The sequence below is a fragment of the Pteropus alecto genome, unplaced genomic scaffold (assembly GCF_000325575.1).
Source record: "Pteropus alecto unplaced genomic scaffold, ASM32557v1 scaffold468, whole genome shotgun sequence".
Lineage (NCBI taxonomy): Eukaryota > Metazoa > Chordata > Mammalia > Chiroptera > Pteropodidae > Pteropus > Pteropus alecto.
The window spans coordinates 241,206-259,624 of record NW_006441394.1 but is presented as its reverse complement, the minus strand read 5'-3'; the positions used below and the strand labels follow the sequence as shown (position 1 = coordinate 259,624).

General features: G+C 52.1%; 1 protein-coding gene across 1 annotated transcript in view; it reads right to left on the bottom strand.

The window, feature by feature from the left end:
- The window catches only part of PDE2A (phosphodiesterase 2A), a 61,248-nt gene that overhangs the window by 41,255 nt on the left and 1,574 nt on the right, over positions 1 to 18,419 (bottom strand). Inside the window, exon 3 of the mRNA XM_025051580.1 lies at positions 9,175 to 9,236. Coding sequence (XP_024907348.1) covers positions 9,175 to 9,236 — 62 coding nt within the window. The remainder of the gene's footprint in view (positions 1 to 9,174; positions 9,237 to 18,419) is intronic.

Genomic DNA, 18,419 nt, shown 5'->3' with positions numbered 1-18,419 from the left:
GTGAGAGAGGCAGAGAGGAGGGCTGTGGGCATAGGAGAACATGACATCACTCGTTCAGTACATCCTTTCTGCACACCCACTAGTACTCCCATCACATTAGGTGCCTGGGCAGTGGGATGTGAGGATCGGTGCTCCCCACAAGACCACTGAGCATTTACTTAGTGCTACATATTTCGTTTGTTTAAAAGCACTGTTCCATGTAATCTTCCCAACAACCTCCTTTTCTACTTGAGGGCATTAAGGCTCAAAATGATTTGCTAAATGTCAGAGCTAGACAGGGCTGTCTGATACCAGTCTTTGCTTTTATCCGGTACTCACAGTATCCCATTGACGTGCTCTCATCCTGCCTCCAGGAAGCCTTCCTGGGGAGTTCAGAGGAAGAAGACCTCATGCCATCTCATACTTGGGCCCAAACACCATTTCTGTCCCTATCGGGCATTTCTCCTCATCTGCTCTGTGATGTCTGTCTTCCCTCTGTTGGCTAGCGGCTGAGGCTGGGGCTGATCCAACATGGATCACACACACCCTCGTCACCCACAGCACACTCCCAAACCCTCTCACTCCCACAGTGTGTCCCACTCATCAGCCCAGGATGATACACAAAGACATGATCACTGTTGCTTTCACGTGGCATGTTCCACATACTCAATGACACACAGTCATTTCATGGTGTCCACAGTGTCACACATCACTGGTGTCACAGGGCCACACACAATGAAACTATCGCTATCACCTCATTCAGGGTGCCCCATTTTCAGTATCACACACCACATTTCCCAGTGTCCACAGTGTCACCCTCATACAGCATCATATACACAGTTCCAAGCTGGCTCTGTATTACACTGTCACATTTCAGCATCATTCAGGACCTTCTGTCCTTAATAAAATCCACCTTTGGTGAAATAATACGAAGTCTGGGATTTACTTTAAAATATTTCAATCAGCACAGCAACCTACAGAATGGGAGAAAATATTTGCAAATCACATGTGATAAAGCATTAATATCTAGAATATAGATAAAAAGTCTTATAACTCAACCACAAAATAAACAAACAACCTGATTTAAACATGAGCAAAAGACTTGAATAGACATTTCTCAAAAGAAGAGATACAAATGACCGACAAGCAAATGAAAAAGATGCTCAACATCACTAATCATTAGGGAAATGCAAATCAAAACCACAATTAGTTACTACCTGATACTCATTAGTATGGCTGCTACTAAATAAATAAATAAATAAACAAATAAACAGAAAACAACAGGCTTGCTGAGGTGTGGAGAAAATGGAACCCTGGTACACTACCGATGGGAATGTAAAGTGGTACTGCTGTTGTGGAAAACTGTATGGTGTTTCTCAAAAATTAAAAATCAAGTTACCATATGATCCAGCAATTCCACTTCTGGGTATATAGCTGAAAGAATTGAAGCAGAATCTTGAAGAGATATTTGTGCACCCATTTCATAGCAGCATTATAAACAATAGCCAAAAAAATGAGAGCAACCCCAAGTGTCCATCAATAGATGAATATATAGACAAAATGAGATCTCTACGTATATGTGATAAATATATGATTCCACCACATAGATGAAGTACCTAGAATAGTCAAATTCATAAAGACAGAAAACAGAATGGTGGTTGCCAAGGGCTAGGAGGAGGGGAAGTCGTTTAATGGGCATACGTTTTGTTTTGCAAAATGAAAAAGTTCTGGAGATTGGTTGCATATCAGTGTTAACGTATGGAACACGACTGAACTATTCATTTAAAAATGGTTAAGATGGTAAACTTTATGTTATGTATATTTTACCACAATTAAATTTTGTAATATAAATTACTTTAGGAAAGAAAAAGGAAAAGAAAAAGGCGGGGATTAGGAAGAGTGATAGATGAACTAAACACAGCCAAATCTTGTTAACTGTTAGATTTGGGTGACGGACATGGCAAATTTATTGTATTATTCTCTCTACTATTGAGTGGGTTTAAAATGCTCCATAATAAAAAAAAATTCTCCCTTGACCTCATGCTTCTTTCCAGTGCCCAAGCCCCTTCTCTGCATCCATTCACAGCCAAACATCTTCAAAGGGCTGATTATGCTCTGTCTTCTCCTCCCTCGTATCACTCGCTCAGGCCATCTGGCTTCTGGCTCCACCCTGTCACTGACACAGTTTTTGTCAGGCAGACTCATGCACATGGCTCAGTCCAGCACAATCTTCCCATCCCTCCCTTACCTCGTGGTGCAGCAGCGTCCCTCCTCTGTTGAATCTCTCCCCTCTCACTCGGGCTTCACACTCCTGGTCTCCTCCACCTTTCTGGCTGCTACTCCTCTATCTCTGCCGCTCCTCCTCAGCCTCTAGATGATGGAATATGTGGGGCTCCGAGCTTGGGCTCAGTGTTCACCTCTTCTTTCACTATGCTCTCTCTCTAGGTCATCCTAGCCAGGTCCACGGTTTAAGAAACCAGCCATGCCTGCTGATTCCCAAATATATCCCCAGCCTGGCCTCTGCTGCCCACTGAACATCTTTACCTGGATGTTTGACTTCTGTCCAAAACAGGTCTCTTCATTTCTGCCTCCTCTTTCTCTCCCATCTCACTATCCCGACCTTCCCCCAGTCTTTACCCATCTCAGTAACATCTTCATCATCCATCACTCGGATCTGTCATTTCTACCTCCTAAATATCTCCAAAGTTCACCGATTTCTCTCAGACTCTTCCGCCATCCCCTTAGCCTGTGTACCACCATCTCCTGCCTGGGCTGCAGTAGCCTCCAACTTGTCTGCCTGCCTCCTCTCAGCCCCTCCAACTCATCTCCCACATACATTCTGCAGCCAGAGCAATATTTCAGAATCATAAATTGAATTACATCACTTCTTTGCCTGAACCCACTGGGGTCTTCCCATGATAACATCATACACAGTCTTATGTGCTCACATTTCACATTGTCACAACCATTACACTCAACATCACATATTCAGTGTCAGGCTCAGGGTTACACAACATCACACACTAGTTTTCAGGAACTTTTGGTGTCACTCAGAGTCACACCCTTGGTTATACACTCAGCCTCACTGTATGACATGCTTGGGGCACAAACTCGGTTCCACAATTCAGTGTCAGACGCTTGTGCCACAAATTCAGGACACACCTATTATTGCAGTGCCATTCGTTCGTGTTTATGTAATTGATCCTCATGGTGTCACACCTTCAGTGTCACACACTTGGTATCAGTCAGCATCACACATCAATATACACAGTATCACAATGTCACACACTCCATGGCACACTCACTATCTCACACAGTCTTTGATAGCGATGTTACATACTTGGTATCACTCAGAATCACACCCAGTGACTCACCCACTCTCCACTCAGTATCCCATGACTGAGGTCACATACTCGCTATCACATGTCACAGGCTCAGTGTCACACACTCAGAAGAACACCCACTGCCCCACAATAAGTGTCTCAGTGTCACCTCAACATCACCCTGGGTCCCACAAGCTCTTCTCTCCCCCATCCACAGGGCACAATTGCCAGAGCTACTGCCCCATGTCAAGGTTGTTTCCTGTTGTTGTGCTCAGAGTCCTCAGCCACTGCTTGTTCTTTCAAGGATTTCCTGTTGTCAGGGTCCCCATCAGGCCGAGCCCAGCCTGGGATACACAACCCAAAGCCCAAGGGCCGGCCAGCAGGAACCCAGGGCCCCTCTGCCCCCCTCATTCTGGCTGGACCTGTACGATTTTCCCTTGTTCAGTCAACCGGGATCTTTGTGTGCCTGAACTTGTGCTGGCTCCACTGAAAGGGCCTCTGGGCCCTGCCCCACTCCCAGGGTGCCCAGGCCTGTGCTTCCCAGGAGAGGCACTCTTGGGCAGCCAGGAAGAAGTTGACTACATTGTCTGAACAGTGTGGGACAAGACCTTAGCTGGTCTAGGGGCTCAGTCTACAGCTGCTGGGAGCTAGAGGAGACGAATAGACAGTGGATGGGGGTGGACAAAGGGTTGGAGGTTAGAGACTTAGGGAGGAATTCCCAGAGGAAACCAGCTGAGAGCAGGAAATAGGAGGAAGAGGAAGAAAAGACATAACAGGTCCAGGCACCACACAGGAGCAAAGGCTTGGAGGCAGGAACTCAAGAACAGGGCTGACAAGGATGAAGACAGGAACTTGAGAAGGAGAAGGTTATGTCGCGTGATTTGGAGAAAAACCAGTTTCTCTCCTATCAGCTTCCTCATTTTCCCAAAACCAGCATGCAGATTCTGGCTCCAAGCAGGAGAATCAGGGCACGCCCTTCCTGCTCTGCCTTGGGGGCCCTACAGATTGCCCACAACAGCTGCCAAGCCCCCTCACCTCCTGCCCCAAGCCAGCCCGCAGGAAGGACACGCTGAGGCCAGCACACGCTCCCCACACGGCCTGAGATAAATATTTCCCGGAAACGGAACTTGTTCTCTCTGTGTTTACAGCCAAGGACCAGGCAGTGTGGTGGGGGAGGGGCCAGTTAGAGGAACCTCGCCCTGGGCCTACATCTAGTTCAGCACTGCCTCGACCTGATTGCTGTGCCCCTGAGCCAGTCCCGGCTTCTCTTTAAACCTCCATTCTAAGCCCTTAAGGGGGCAAGGCCTCACTGAGCCTTGGCCTGCCCACCAGCCTGGCCAAGCTTGTGTCTTCTTTGGGTGTAAATCCCTGGTATTTGATGTCTTCCCCTTTAGACTGGGCTTCTCTGATGTCAGGACCTGTGTCTGCCCATCTTTGTTTTGTCCTCAGTAAATCAGGGTTTGGGACAGATGGATGAACAGACAGGCTGGGGTGGCAGCTGAGACCGCCTCCCTGGCCGCAAGTCGCTGCACACCCCAGGCCTGTACAGCCCGACAGGTGGGTGCAGACAGATGGCAGGGCCTCAGGGCCCCTATGGATGCCAGATGCGATGGCCAAGTTGTTGGCAGCAGCTCCCTCTGGGCCATGGAGCATCATCGAGACCACTTGCTCCTGATGTGCAGAATCCAGGAGGAGGCTGGCACATCGGCCAATTAGGAGCATTCACTCAAGAATTTTAAACACAGGCCTGAAAAGTCCTGCCTGCAGCAGTCCCTCTAGCTGCACTCCGATGCTCTCGCCTGGTCACCTGAGCTCCACGGACATGTTGGCCCTTCTCCCAGAGAGATCTGGCATCATGCAGCTTGCATGCCCTTGCATGAGCTGTTCTTTTCACCTATGAAACCTTTCTCAACTCCCATGACGATCCTATCTCACATGACCACCCTGGCACCTGGGTGCCAGGTGCACCTGCCTACCACTATCTCACCATGCTGGGCCCAGTTATTCACTATTGATAGCCTCAGCCTCACCCCAGGCCCTGAGACCAAGCATTCCTCAGTCCGGGCGAAGAAACGGACTCAGGAATAGAGAGGTTTTTGGAGCTGGATTCTCAGTCACAAGCCGGCTGGGGCTGAGTCCTTGTTCCAGGCTCCTCTAGTTGCTGTCCCCAGTCCTGTGCTGGTCCTCGTTGCCCTCAGGAGGTCTTCTCAGAAGCTGAGCACATGGACCGCTCTGACTATTCAGCTGATCTCTGGCCTCATCAGTCAGTGGCATTGACCCTCCATATCTTTCAAAGTTCCAAGGCTTCCTCTTCCAGGAAGTCTCCAAGGCTGACACCAATCCAGCAACTGCCCCCTTCTTAGAACTACTCCCAGCCCCTCACAGTCATTCTCATTTAATCCAAAAGCATTTATTGAGTACCTACTATACACTAGGCTTATGCCAGGAGAAACAAGAGATGGCCTTGGTTCCTGCCCCCCTGAGTATTAACAATGACATTGGAAAGGATATATAACCATATAGGGTAATGTTACCCAACTGTAAGCTCAGGGAAGCATGGGAGCTGTAAGTACTCAAGAAGGAGGAGAGACTGACTTGACCTGGGGTGGAGGGAACAATCTGAGAAGATTTAGTAGAGGAGGTGACATCTAATCTGGGGCTTGAAAAGGGAGTAGGTGGAGAAAAAAGGGCAAGGCACTCCAGAGAGAGGGATCAGTACGAGCAATGCGGGGGAGGCTGTGAAGAGCTGGGAAGAGCATTGCCATGGCTGGGGGCAAGGGGACGACATGAGGGGGCCCGGCAGGCAGGGCCGGCAATGCCACGCCAAAGGGTGTGGTCTTTACTTATTCCATCGGCAGCAATAGAGGAGCCAGTGCTGGGCAGCACATTCAGGTGCTCAGTGTGGGTACCTGTGCCCTTGTCTGTGTCTGCCTCTCCCCTATCCCGGCTAGGGCTGCCAGCACAGAGAGGGCACGGACTCAGTGTGCCCAGTTTACTACATTAACTGCCTCAGTCCTGACATCCAGAGGGAGTAATTGCCCTAGTCCCAAAGGAAGATTCCAGGCTGAGCCTAAAGAGCCCCTCCCCCAGGATGACTGGCTGGCACAGGGACCGGGGAGCCACCCCAGAGGGTGTGCTGAATAGACACCTGCTAGATGGGGAAGGGTGCTGACAGTCATGCTCTCCTGGCTGTTGCGCTGCTAGTGCCAGTAGAACGTGCCATGCCCATGGAACCTCCATGGACCCCAGCCTAGCCCTGCAGTGCACCCTGCCTTACAGGGCACAGCCTAGTCCTGGCTCCAAGGAGCTCACCCTTGAGGGAAACAGGGAGGGTGCCAACTCCCTCCAAGGACCTACTGTGGGCCAGGCTTGGCTCAGGCACCTCACACATACTGTCCTGTGACTTCTCCTAGCAGCTCTGCTGTGATTATGTCCAATAATGGTGATTATACCCAATAATGATGGAATTTCTTGTCCTCTTGACAGGCAAAGAAATTGATGTTCAGACTGGTTAAGGAACTGGCTCAAGGTCACACACATAGAAAGTGGTGAAGCTGAGACTTGAACTCATGTCCATCCTACCCCATGGTCTGTCCACTAGATGAGGCCATATCGTCGTCCCCACCTCTACCCTGACAGGAGGGCTCCTCATCATCTCCCCACTCCTCTTTCCTCTTCCCCTCCAGCTGTGCCTATAGTCTGAGCAATACCCTAGACTCCCTATTCTCTCTAATCCTGTCCTTTCTATGTTAGGGAGTCCCAAGGACAGCACCCATCTCTCCCAGAAGGGCTGAGCATGGACCTGGGATGGGGTGCTAACTGAAGCCAGAAATACAGCAGGCTCTGCTAAGAGGCCAGGCAGTACCTGCCATTTTCTGGCTGGGTGTATGGTGGGGACAGGACAGAGCCGAGCACTGAGGGGCTCATAGCCTAAGATCCCACTCTGAGGGAGAGAGCCGCAGGACCCAGATGAAGGAAACGTGGAAAGAGAACAGAGACAAAGGGAGCAAATGGAAATGATCCAAGGAGGCACCATAGCTAGGGTGAGGCTTGGTGGGGCTGGGAAGGAGGAGCAGAACTTGAACTTGCATGGAACAAGGCCAAGGGTGTAGGCAAAGGGGGCTGTGCACAGAGGCACAAACAGGGAGCCTGAGCCTGACTCCTTCCCTCAGGGCCCAGCTCCCATCACTCAGGAAGGTCTCAGCTTCTCCAAAGCCTTCTACCCTCATGGCTTCCTGGGTGGATGACAAATACAGTCTTTCTTGGCGGGTGGCAGCGGCTGCTGAGACACGGTTGGCTCCCAGGAACACCATCTGTCCCAGCTCTGGGGGGAGCCCCCATCACTTTGGGAATGCCATGGCCATAAATAAATTAATAATGACTTTACAGCACCCCCTCCCTTCCTCAGCTCCCAGCTATAGAAACATTCTCAGGGCCTGGACCGACTTCCCAACAGTGAGCCCATGCTGACCCCTGTGTCCCAGGGCCTATGTGGGCATCTTCTTTCCCATCTTATTGGAGGGCAGGGAGAGAGCGAGGGTTGGACATGAGACACATCTGGGCTCCACTCGGCTCTGCCCCTGACTCACCGTGTGACCCTACTAGGCCTCCATGGCCCCAAATGTGAAAAGAGAATAAGAGCTTCTGTCTCATAGAGAAGCTGTGAGGATTGAAAGGAAAGTGTCTAAAGCTTCTAGTATGGAGGAGGGGCTGATATAGCAGCAGCCTCCCCCTTCCTCTCAGCCAGGACTAGGCACAAAAGTGGGCTCATGCTAGTCTTTCTGCTTGGTCCATATTACATGCACCCCTTCTCTGTGCCAACCTTCACTGTCCCCAGGTCACTCCATTTCTGCTGCTCAAGGACCCTCTGAGCACTGAAGATTCCTAAAAGGCACCCCAAGGCACAGTGAGGGTCTGGGAATGGCACCTTTCATCTCAAAGGAAATGCTCTCACTGAGACTCAGAAATGAACAAAATCACCGTCTCCTCCGCCCCCCACCCTCCCGCCCCACCGCCCCACACCTCCCTGGCACAAGAAGCTCACAGTTCAGAGGGGGAAGTCATACAAAGTCACGTAATGGAGAAAACAGAGCACTAATGGCACAGACAGCAGAATGCCCCAGCCTCTGACAGCCAGGGCAGGAGAGCTCAGAGGAAGGAATGCGAGGACGCAGAGGGCTTCCTGGAGGAGGAAAGGCTAGAGCTGAGCCCAGAAGGATTTGGGAAGTTGAGGCAGGTAGAGGCCAGCAGGGATGGTTCTGGGGAAGCGGGGATGGTGCTTTTTTTTTGAATGGATGAAGGAGGGACTGCTGCCTGACTGGAGTGGCGGAAGGAGCAGGGAAATGGGTAACACGGAGAATTTTTGAGCAGAAAAGTGGGTAACATGGAGAATTTTTGAGCAGAAAAGTGACAAGCTCAAGTTTGTGTGTTAGAAAGATCCTTCTGACAGCCACATTGAGAATGGCAGCAACTGAAAGCAAACACCAGCCAGGTGTCCAGGGAGAAGACAGAGTCCCGACTGGGGCAGGCAATGAGAATGGAGAGGAGAGGAATTCGTGAAATACTTAGGGTAGAGAATCAACCGGGAATTGTTGGTTGAGGGTGGGGAGGATGAGGGAGGAGTCTGAAATGCTGAAATGACTCCCAGGTGACTTGAGATGGGAGCCAATCCTCAGTGGGAGGGAACCCCAGGCAGGAATAGAGTGAGGGAGGCGGTCTAGGTGTGGGGTGACCCTAGGCTGGAAGCAGTGGGGCTGGGGTTCAGCTCCAGCCTCCCGGTCCTCCCAGGGGTGGGGGCAATGATCAGACTGGCCCCTAGCCTGTGCCCCCACCCCCTCAAGCCCACCCACTCCTCCCTTCGCTGAGCTCTCACCTCCAGTCGGGCGTGTCTACTTCCTGGGGGCACTGGCTCCTGTGCAAGGAGGTCCTGGCTGGCTGCAGAGACAAGAAGGCCAGGGGCTCAGGCCTACCAGTCTTTCTCCCCTCTCCCCAGCCTGCCCCCTCCCAAGTCCCCAGCAGGTCCAGGGCCTCCTGTCCACAGGCGGCCTGGTCCAGGGAGTCTTGCCTCATTGCACCCTGCTCTCTAACCACACTTCCTTCCTGCTCCCTGCTTCCCTGGGCACTTCTACTCCGGCATAGTCCCTGCCCCTCGAATCTCGGAATAGGGCCAAGCTCTTTCTTTCAGCCTGGAGCCCCTCAGAAGTGGAATCTACCACATTTTTACCCTTTCCCAGGCCCCCTCCACTTTTGCTTCTCTCCAGGGAACTTCAATACCCCTCTCTAAGCCTCAGTTTTCCCATCTATAAAATGGGATTTGTAATGTCCAGTTGAGCTCTCAGCCAGGGTTGCTATGAGTCCTAAATGAATACAATCACGTGTCTGAGCCCCCAATCTCAGCCTGGTGCCCAGTTGTCTGGGCTCCAATTGGGTGCCCCAACCTGTGTCTCGTTTTTAAAGCTCCTCAATCCTGGTAGACACACCAGGGACCTGCTCACATGATCTCTGGGACCCCACCACCCAAGTGGTGCCCAGAAACCTCAGCCTCTCCCAAGCGCTGCCCAAGGACTGGCTGCCCCTCCCCACCCCCACCCGACAAGCACATCCAGGCATGGGACAGGCACAGGCGGTGGGATATTCTGAGCCTGGCTCCGTTCCCGTCAGCTGCTGGCCACTGTGCCAGCCTGGCGCGGGCGCATGGGCTGATTTGATTTGGCAGCTTTGGAAGCATGTGGCGGGGATGAGAAAGGGGAGGGGGGATGAGACACCCATCCTTGCTAGGAAATAAACAGGCTCAGGCGCTCAGTGAGCTGAGGGGAGGGCACAGTTTGGTATGGGAGATGGTTCTGGGTTCCCCGCCTGGTGCCCCTCTCTTCTCGCCCAGGCCCTGGATGCCTGCCCATGACTACTGGGATCCTTGGGTTACCACAGGGATGACAGCAGCTGCACCTGGTGTGTGGATGCTTGTGATGTGGCTGTGGCAGGGTGTCTGGTTGTCCCACATGTCCTTGTGTCCTGTGGGGTCTCCCTGCTCAGCCATGCCTGCAGCTGGGCCTGAGTGTTGCCCAGGATGACTGGGTCTGCATGCAGACTCTAGATGTGGCCATTTCCCACAGTGACTATGGCCACATGGCTGAGCCTCTGTGGAGGACTAAATGCGGCCAGGGCATGACAGGGCTGTCCATGCGCCTGAGTCCACTGTAGGGCCTGGTAAGCATTGGCTCTGGTTTGTTCCTTCCCTCTGTGCAATGACCCTGCTAACCCAGCCATGTCCGGCAGAGGAAATGACGAGGGCCGAGATAAGTGCCTGACCCCACGGCCCATCCCTTTTGTCCACAAGCCTGAGCCTTCTTTTCTATGTTGGCCTCTGATGGTCCACCCACTCCTCCTTAATCTCATCCTCCTGCCTACCCCTGCAGTCAGAGCAGGCCAGCTCACTCCTCCCAGAGGCCCTGGGTACCTACACCACTCCGTTAACATGCTGCTGGGGACCAGGCTTGACAGCCTCCAGTTAGAGAATGGAGGCCGTTGGGGTCAGGGGTTCTGATTCTTTGATCTCGGCACTGAGAGGTTAAAGGTGTGGGGTCAGACCAGAACCCTAGTCTTAAGGGGTCCACAGGCGAGAACTGTGCACCAGACACCAGCCAGGAGCTCAGGGTAGGGCTTAGCCTGCTTTGGGGAAGATGCAATGTCTCATCTGTCACCGCCTCCCCATTGTCTCATTGTCCTCTGGGGACCTCAAGGCTCTCCCCACCCAGCCACAGGAAGCTGAGCTTCTCCTGGAGACAGAAGGAGGGAACACTGAAGGAAGGGCTCCAGCACTAGGGGGAGACTCAGCCATGCCCTGGGGGTCACTAAGGGGTAACCTAGGCCCATAGAACTCAGTTGTCACAAAGTAGCTAGTGGGATGAAGAGTCTGCAGAGAGGCCCTGGGGGGCTTCCTGGAGGAGGTGTGTGGTGCCTCAAAGGAAAATAACACTAGGTTTCAGGACAGCCTCCTAACTATGAGATACAGGTTTTCACCTGGGACTTGTATGTATTCATGTACTTGAATGTATTCTTGAATGTGTACTTGAATGTTTTCACCTGGGACTTGTATGTATTCAAGTACTTGAATGTGTCCATGAGCATGCATCCTAGTTATGGAGTCTTGAGCTCTGGTCTATGTCCCAAGGGCAAGATCTGCCCAAGGTAGGGGTCAGCTGAGCAGCAGACACAGTGACAGAGAAGAGAGTAGTCTGGACAAAGGAGAGGAAGGGAGAACAGCTCAGGGCTGTGGAGAGAAGCCTGTCAGGTTAGTCATAACGCAGTCAGTCTTCAAACTCAAGACACCTGATGCCAAGGACGGTGTGCTTCCATGACCTGGGCCCTGCCACAACCCACTGTGCAACTTCCCCTCTGGGGACCGTCTCGTCTCTGAGGGGACCCTCCCCTCTCTGAGCTACTTTCCACATCTAAAGAATAAAAGAGTTGGACTTGATAATCTCCTAGGCCCCTTCCAAGTCTCACAATCTTTTGAGAGAGACTGATACACAAAGATAGCCAGAGATGAAGACTTTATGAGAGGAGAGTGAAGGACGGGACAGCAGGAAGAGGAGAGTGACCCAGTGAAAAGTGAGAAGAACCCCAGGAGGCCCACTGTGGCAGGGTTCCCTGCTGGAGACACTCTTCTCAGGGCCAAGACAGGAGGTGTAGACAATAGAGCCTTGTGGATGACAAGGAGCAGCTGTTGCCACACCATCTGCCTTCTGGCCTGTGGAAGAGAAAGATGGAGGGGTGATAGACAAGGGCTCTGCCCTCCTAACCGGAGTCCCGCCTCCACTCTTGTTCCACAGGTGTTTCAGGAGAAAGCGGGGAGCTGCAGGCAATGGGGAGCAGCAAGGACTGGGAATCAGGAAGCCGGGTTTTGGGCCTTGCTATGCTGTGTGACTTGGGCCCACTCCTAACCTCCGTCACCTGATCTACAAACCCACCAGGCTGGGAATCATGCAATGGGACTGGGTTTCTGAGGGACCCAGCCAGGGTAGGCTCTCTAGAGGGCTGAAATCTTTCTCTCCAGCCTGGATGTTTCTCCCCTGCCCCAACTCTGGCAGGGGGGTTAAAACATGTACACAACTTGAGGCAGCAAGCCACTGGACAGATGAACTGGCTTTGTGCCAGGCTGGGCTGTGGGCCCATGCCCAGGGGATCACCCATGTCATCAGCCCTCCAGGCAGGATGCCTGAGACCCTTCCCTAAGCCTTCTCACAGCCACCTCCAGGGTCCTCCTCCCCTGGCCTGTGCATTCAAGGAGTGCCGATGGGTCATCAGCCAATGCCCACATTGCCCCTCTGGCTGCCCTGGCTTCTGTCGTAGTCTGAGGTTCTTGTACTTGGGGCCCTAACAGGCAGGGGCTCGTATGTTTCTGTGTCTGTGTCCAGGAAGTATTCATGTCCTGTTTTCCCCCTCAGACCGGGGCTGCTGGGGACCAGGGCAGGGGTTAGCAGGCCTCTCCTTCATCCACTATCAACATTTCTTCCCAGAGACTTTAGGGTCTGGGAGACAAGGGCGCTCCTCTCTGCCATAGTCTGAAATGGTTGAGGAATAGAGGCAGGGGGATGAAGGAAATGACTCTTTACCCTGCAAGCTTAGAGACTGGCAGACCTCACATGTGCACACAGAAAAATTTTTCTGTCGCAGGAGAAACAGCCTGTGTGATCCAGGTTGAGAGGCCTGGCCCCTTCTTCTCTCCCTTACTGAGGGTGGGGTTAGCTCACCACTCCAAGAAGCTATCTGTCTCCATTGCTTCTTGTTCTGTTTTAATAACTGAACATCGACATTAACAAGGCAGGTGGTTGCAGCTCTTCCCAGCAGCCCCATTTAGAATCATTGAATCATCAAATCCTAGAATCCTGGATTCACAGAATGTCCGCATCTTCGGCTCCTGGAATCTCAGCGTCTTAAAGTCACAGAATGTCGGAATCACACAACCACGCCTCCATACAGCCCTGGCTGAGAGCTGAGATTCGTGGACAGCTAGAACCCCATACACTGATAATGCTGAATTCTCAGTCATCTGTCCTTAGGGTTCATACACTCCTGCCTTGGAGAAATGGACCCTGACTTCCTCCTGTTACAGGTGAAAAATGCAGCCTGGAAAATGGTCTGTGTAAGATTAGAAGAGTGGGAGCCAAGCAGGGCCCAACCCCAAGATAACAAGATGGGACCTCAACATTACAATGTTCTGAAAACTGAGCAATTTATCTGAAAGTTACCCTCTGCTCCTGCAACTCCCTCACCCTTCCCTCTCCCCTAGCAACCATGAGGGGAACTCGAGGGACCAACTCCCTCAAGATGGGGGACAGGAAAAGCAAAATGTCTGCCACCTGAAGCTACCAGCCAGAGGGTAGGCTCCCCAGAGGAGATGCCTTGAACGCAAGACTGGAAGGTCTTGGAGCCTGCCAGGGTCTAGCCACACCAGAGGCAGCAGCTTCTAGGAGGCCAGATCCGAAGTGGAGGGAAGCGGTTGAGGGTTACAAGTGATATTAGAACCACCACATATGTTCAGCATTTTTATAAATTTACATTTTAACTTGTTTTGGAATGTATTCATACATAGTTTGATTTGAATTTTATTAAGCATTGCATTTCACAGGTTGTTCTAATTTTTGAATTCTGAACACTCTCTGCCCAGGGCAGATTTGAGGCCCCATGGTCTCCTGGTCTCCATTTAGCCTCAAAGCTCCTGTCCTGGGAGGCCTTCCTGAGACCTTTCGGTCCTTAGAGGGCCCTGACACAGGCCCAGGCATCTGCCCTCAAACTCTGCCTTCCCTCATGTGACACCTGGGGCCACATTCTCTCTATCCCTTCACCGCTGCTGATGACAGGCTCCTTCCTCCACTCCTCATTCCTCTGTCCCCTTCCCTCTATCCTTGACATTTCCGTGTCTCAGCCTCATCACCCCTTGTCTGTACCACACTGCACCAGTCCCCACACAGGCAACCCAATCTCCAGTCCCCACACAGGCAACCCAATCTCCTGCCCGCCTCCTATGCACGCTCCACCTCATGGCCCCGGGGGACTCCTTAGCACACGAGTCTGAGCCATCCCTGCTCTGCTTTCAACTCTTCCCTCAGTGCCCAGTTACCTTCGGAAAATGTCCAAATTCCTTGACATGGGTTATAAGCCCTGCAGAATTTGGTCCCTACCAGCTTTACCAGCCCCTCCTGATACTTTACCACCAACCCTCCAAACCCACCGATTCAGCCACCCTCGTAGTTCAGGATCCAGCTCCACGGGAATTGCAGAACCTCACTTTCCTCCCTGTCTGTCGCCAGCAAGCTTCACATTCATCATTCTTTCTTTCTCTGTCCAGAACTTTCTCTTGGCTCATCCCTTAGCTCTCAGCTTAGAGATGTTTCCTCCTGGAAGCTCCCCGACTTGCCCCTCTCTCTCACTCTGGGCTGAATCAAGGGGTCCCAGTTCTGTCCCACCATGGCTCCAGAGTTTCTGTCCAGCATTGCCCTCACTACACAATCTATTGACATCAGTCCTTATCTGTGCCCCTCCCCCACCCCATCACTTGCCCATCGTCAGCCCTGATACCTAGGTCTGTCTCCCTGCCACAGAGCAGATATGCTGTTAATCAGACTTAGGGTAATGTGTGGCAGAACTTTAAGGTGCACACCATGCTCACCTCTACCTTCCCTCTCTGTTAGGGACACATAGTAGGTGCTCACTTAATGTCCACCTATGAAAGCCTGGCAGCATACAGTGAGTGGCACGGACAGGCAGGGCTGAGTTGCTTGCAGGAAGTGAGAATCCCTGGCCTAAGCGGGGGACTTCCTGGAAGAAGCATCTGGGAAGATCCTCCACATGTCAGTTCTAAGATAGCAATTGAGGACAGGCCATAGAAAGTCCCCAGCCCAGCCTTAGGGGCTTCAGAGGAGACCATCAGAGGGGGACCAGAGTCTGCAATAGGGGAGATCCAGTGGCCCGAGCCCAGGACAGAGCCACTGGAGAGTTGGCAGTGCATTCAGGGAAGGCTTCCTGGAAAGGGGTTACTTCTGGCTGGTTTGGGGCAGGGAAGAAGGTGGAGATAAATCAGATTGGAGAAAGTGGAGAGAGGCAGAGATATAGAAGAGAAGGTTCTGTCCCTTCTTGTCCTTCACCCCTAAGAGAAAAGGGAGGTGGGAGGTGGATGACCAGGAGAAGCAAAGAAGGCCAAGGCAAAGTGAAGGTAACAGCAATGCCGACACCATGGCCAGGGCGGGTATGGATGGCTGGGGCTGGCAGGGAGCAGGTCCCCAGCTGTGGCTGGGAAACGTTTCCTGTCTCCTAGCCAGAGGGGTCATTAATAACCATTTACCCGCCACAGGCAGCACGGAGGCCAGCCAGGGAGCAGCATGTGCTGGGGCCAGAGCCCAGCCTGGTGTCCAGGAGAGCTGTATTCTGGGACCAGCCCTGCTGCCTTGCTGTGAAACCTGGACAAGTCATCTGACCTTCCTTGGTCTCTGGTAATGCTGGTAAAAGGAGGGTCTAAAGAGGAGGCTTCCTAAGTCCTTCCCCCTACCCCAGTCTGGGTCTCAGTTTCCCTAGATGGCAGTTGAAATGCCAACACAACAGGGGGTTATGAACATCTGATGACTGATATGAGCATCTGGACTATGGCAAGTCCAGTTCAAGACACATAGGATGGGCAGACCTGACCCAGCTTCTGAAGAGTGAGCCTTATTGAACCAGGTGCATACCAGGCTGGGAAAACACAGAAATGAGAGCATCTTTCCAGAGCCTGGGGGCTGACAGTGTGGCTGGGCCAGGAATATGAGGTTTCTCAGACACAGGAGGTGGGAGCCCCATAAGGCCTGTTTTGTCACTGATATGACCCTAGCAATTAAAATTGTGCCTGCCTGGTGCGTAGCAGGTGCTCAATAAACGCTTTTAGACAACTGAATGATTTAATCTGTTAAATGAGACATCTGTGAAAGGAGCTTGGAATTTGGAAAGAGCTGCCTAAAAGATGATGATGATGATGATGATGATGATGATTCTAGCCAAAGACAGTGGGATGGGCCAAAACCTTGTATGTGAAAGCTTGAGAAGGCTGGAGGCCCAGGAATGGCAATCCAAAGTCCGACAGTATCGCTTGGCTGCCTTCAAGATCCCTTTTTCCAGTTGGGCTGGAATCTTCCTTAGCCCCAGGTCACATGTCTCTGTTCACCCAATACCCGCTTCGAGGCCCAGCCCAAGACTGCTCACTTCAGAGGACCTTCTGGAATGTGATGCATTGGCCCCCAGCCCCTTCCCCTGATGGACTCTGATAGTCTCTGTGTCTTCCAACCGTATAGAGTCCTGGCCTTTCATGCTCTCCAATACCTGTTGGCAGGCTGCCCAGTAAGATTTCCTCATACTTTTCTTTTAAGAATATGACCTGGATCCTCCTACTGAAGGGATCTCCCCCATCAGACTAAAGGATCCCCAAAGGTATGACCAGGCCTCCTTTTTCAGATAAGGGTCTCTGTGAGGACAGGAACTATTTCCCCCATTAGAAGGGAAGTCAACAAAAGTGGAGATAGACTGAGGTCTTCTTGGTTGTCTCCCAGCCAAGGAACCCTAATTGAGGGTCATGCAGAAAAGAGAAGAAGACAGGTCAGCATGCAGAAAGGAGTGCTTGGCTGCTCAGCACCCCAAAGATGATGTGAGGAAGGGCATTGGGCCACCCAGGAGACTAAGACTTCATGCTTGGCAGACTCGCCCAACTCCAAGCCTGGCCCAAGGTGCTCTTGCATCAAAGAGGTGCCACTGGGGATACCACCCAAGTCTTGCTGTCTGCGCCTGAATTCCTCCTCTCTGTGGAGCACTGTGAGATGGTAGTAAGCACGGTGACCTATGACACGTGCATCCTCTCTCCACCCGCCTCCAAATCTCGGCTCAAAACACCAGACAGGCTAAGAGGAAAAGAACAAAGGTTCCCGGACTGTGACATCGCCCACCGCCTGCCTGTCCAGGGCCTGCTCAGCCGGAAACCCAAGACAAAGGCCTTGGTCAAAGCAAGGAGGATGAAGGGCAAAGGGTAGACGCAGCCTGGCCTGGGGGAGCCATTCGAGAACGTCACTGGGCATCTCTGGGGACCTAATTGGGAGGAAAGCAAGGACAGGATGGCAGCCAAGCTCTCCCTGTACACATACGTCACTCCACAAACATTTATAGGACACCTGCTGGATTCCTCATACCCCCAACATTACATGCCTTGTTCCTCACCCCACACACCTTATGCACACATTGCCTTTTACCTCCACAGCACATTCCACAGCCTGCAACACCCCCTACACCTCTTATCTTCCTGGACACCCCTCACGCACTCCTCACCACACACATAAACAGCTCACAAGGAGAAAAGATCACATAATCCACACGTCGCACCAAAAAGTCACATAGCTCACACACCCACACTTCACACTGCACTCACACTCACACTCAACCTCCCACCATGCACCTCACACCCCACACTCACCTACCTAACCAGAGACACACATACAATTAAATTCAACACACCTCACCCAGACATAGAGATACACCCTGCATAGATAATGTGTACACCTAATGTCACACTAAATGTCACACGTTTGTGGACACAACCCTTCAGCGTAGACAATCCTGCCTGCACATGCCTCCCCCCAACGTGCACGTGGACACTCACATGGACACGCACGTGCACGCGCGCGCACACACACACACACACACACACACACACACACACACACACACAGAGTCAACCGGCTCCTTGCCTTGGACCCCTCCGCCCTGGCTGCTGCACTCTTTCTCATCCAGAGTTGCTCAAACAGCCACCACACAGACACATGACCCTTAAACACCAACACACAGGTCCTAATCAATTTCCCAAGCAAGCCCAGGTTGTATGCAGTGATTCTATGCCAGTCACTTAGGCTGCAAACACACTCAGGCACACACAGCTCCCCCTACCCTCACCCCCTCTGCTAAGTCATCCAATGAAAGCTTCCCTTAGGTCCCTATTCCTGGCTACACACAACAGCCAATAACATACACAACCACACAATCAATCCCCCATGCAAGCTTCCCCTACAACTCCATCCCACGATGACAAACACACTACCACATACA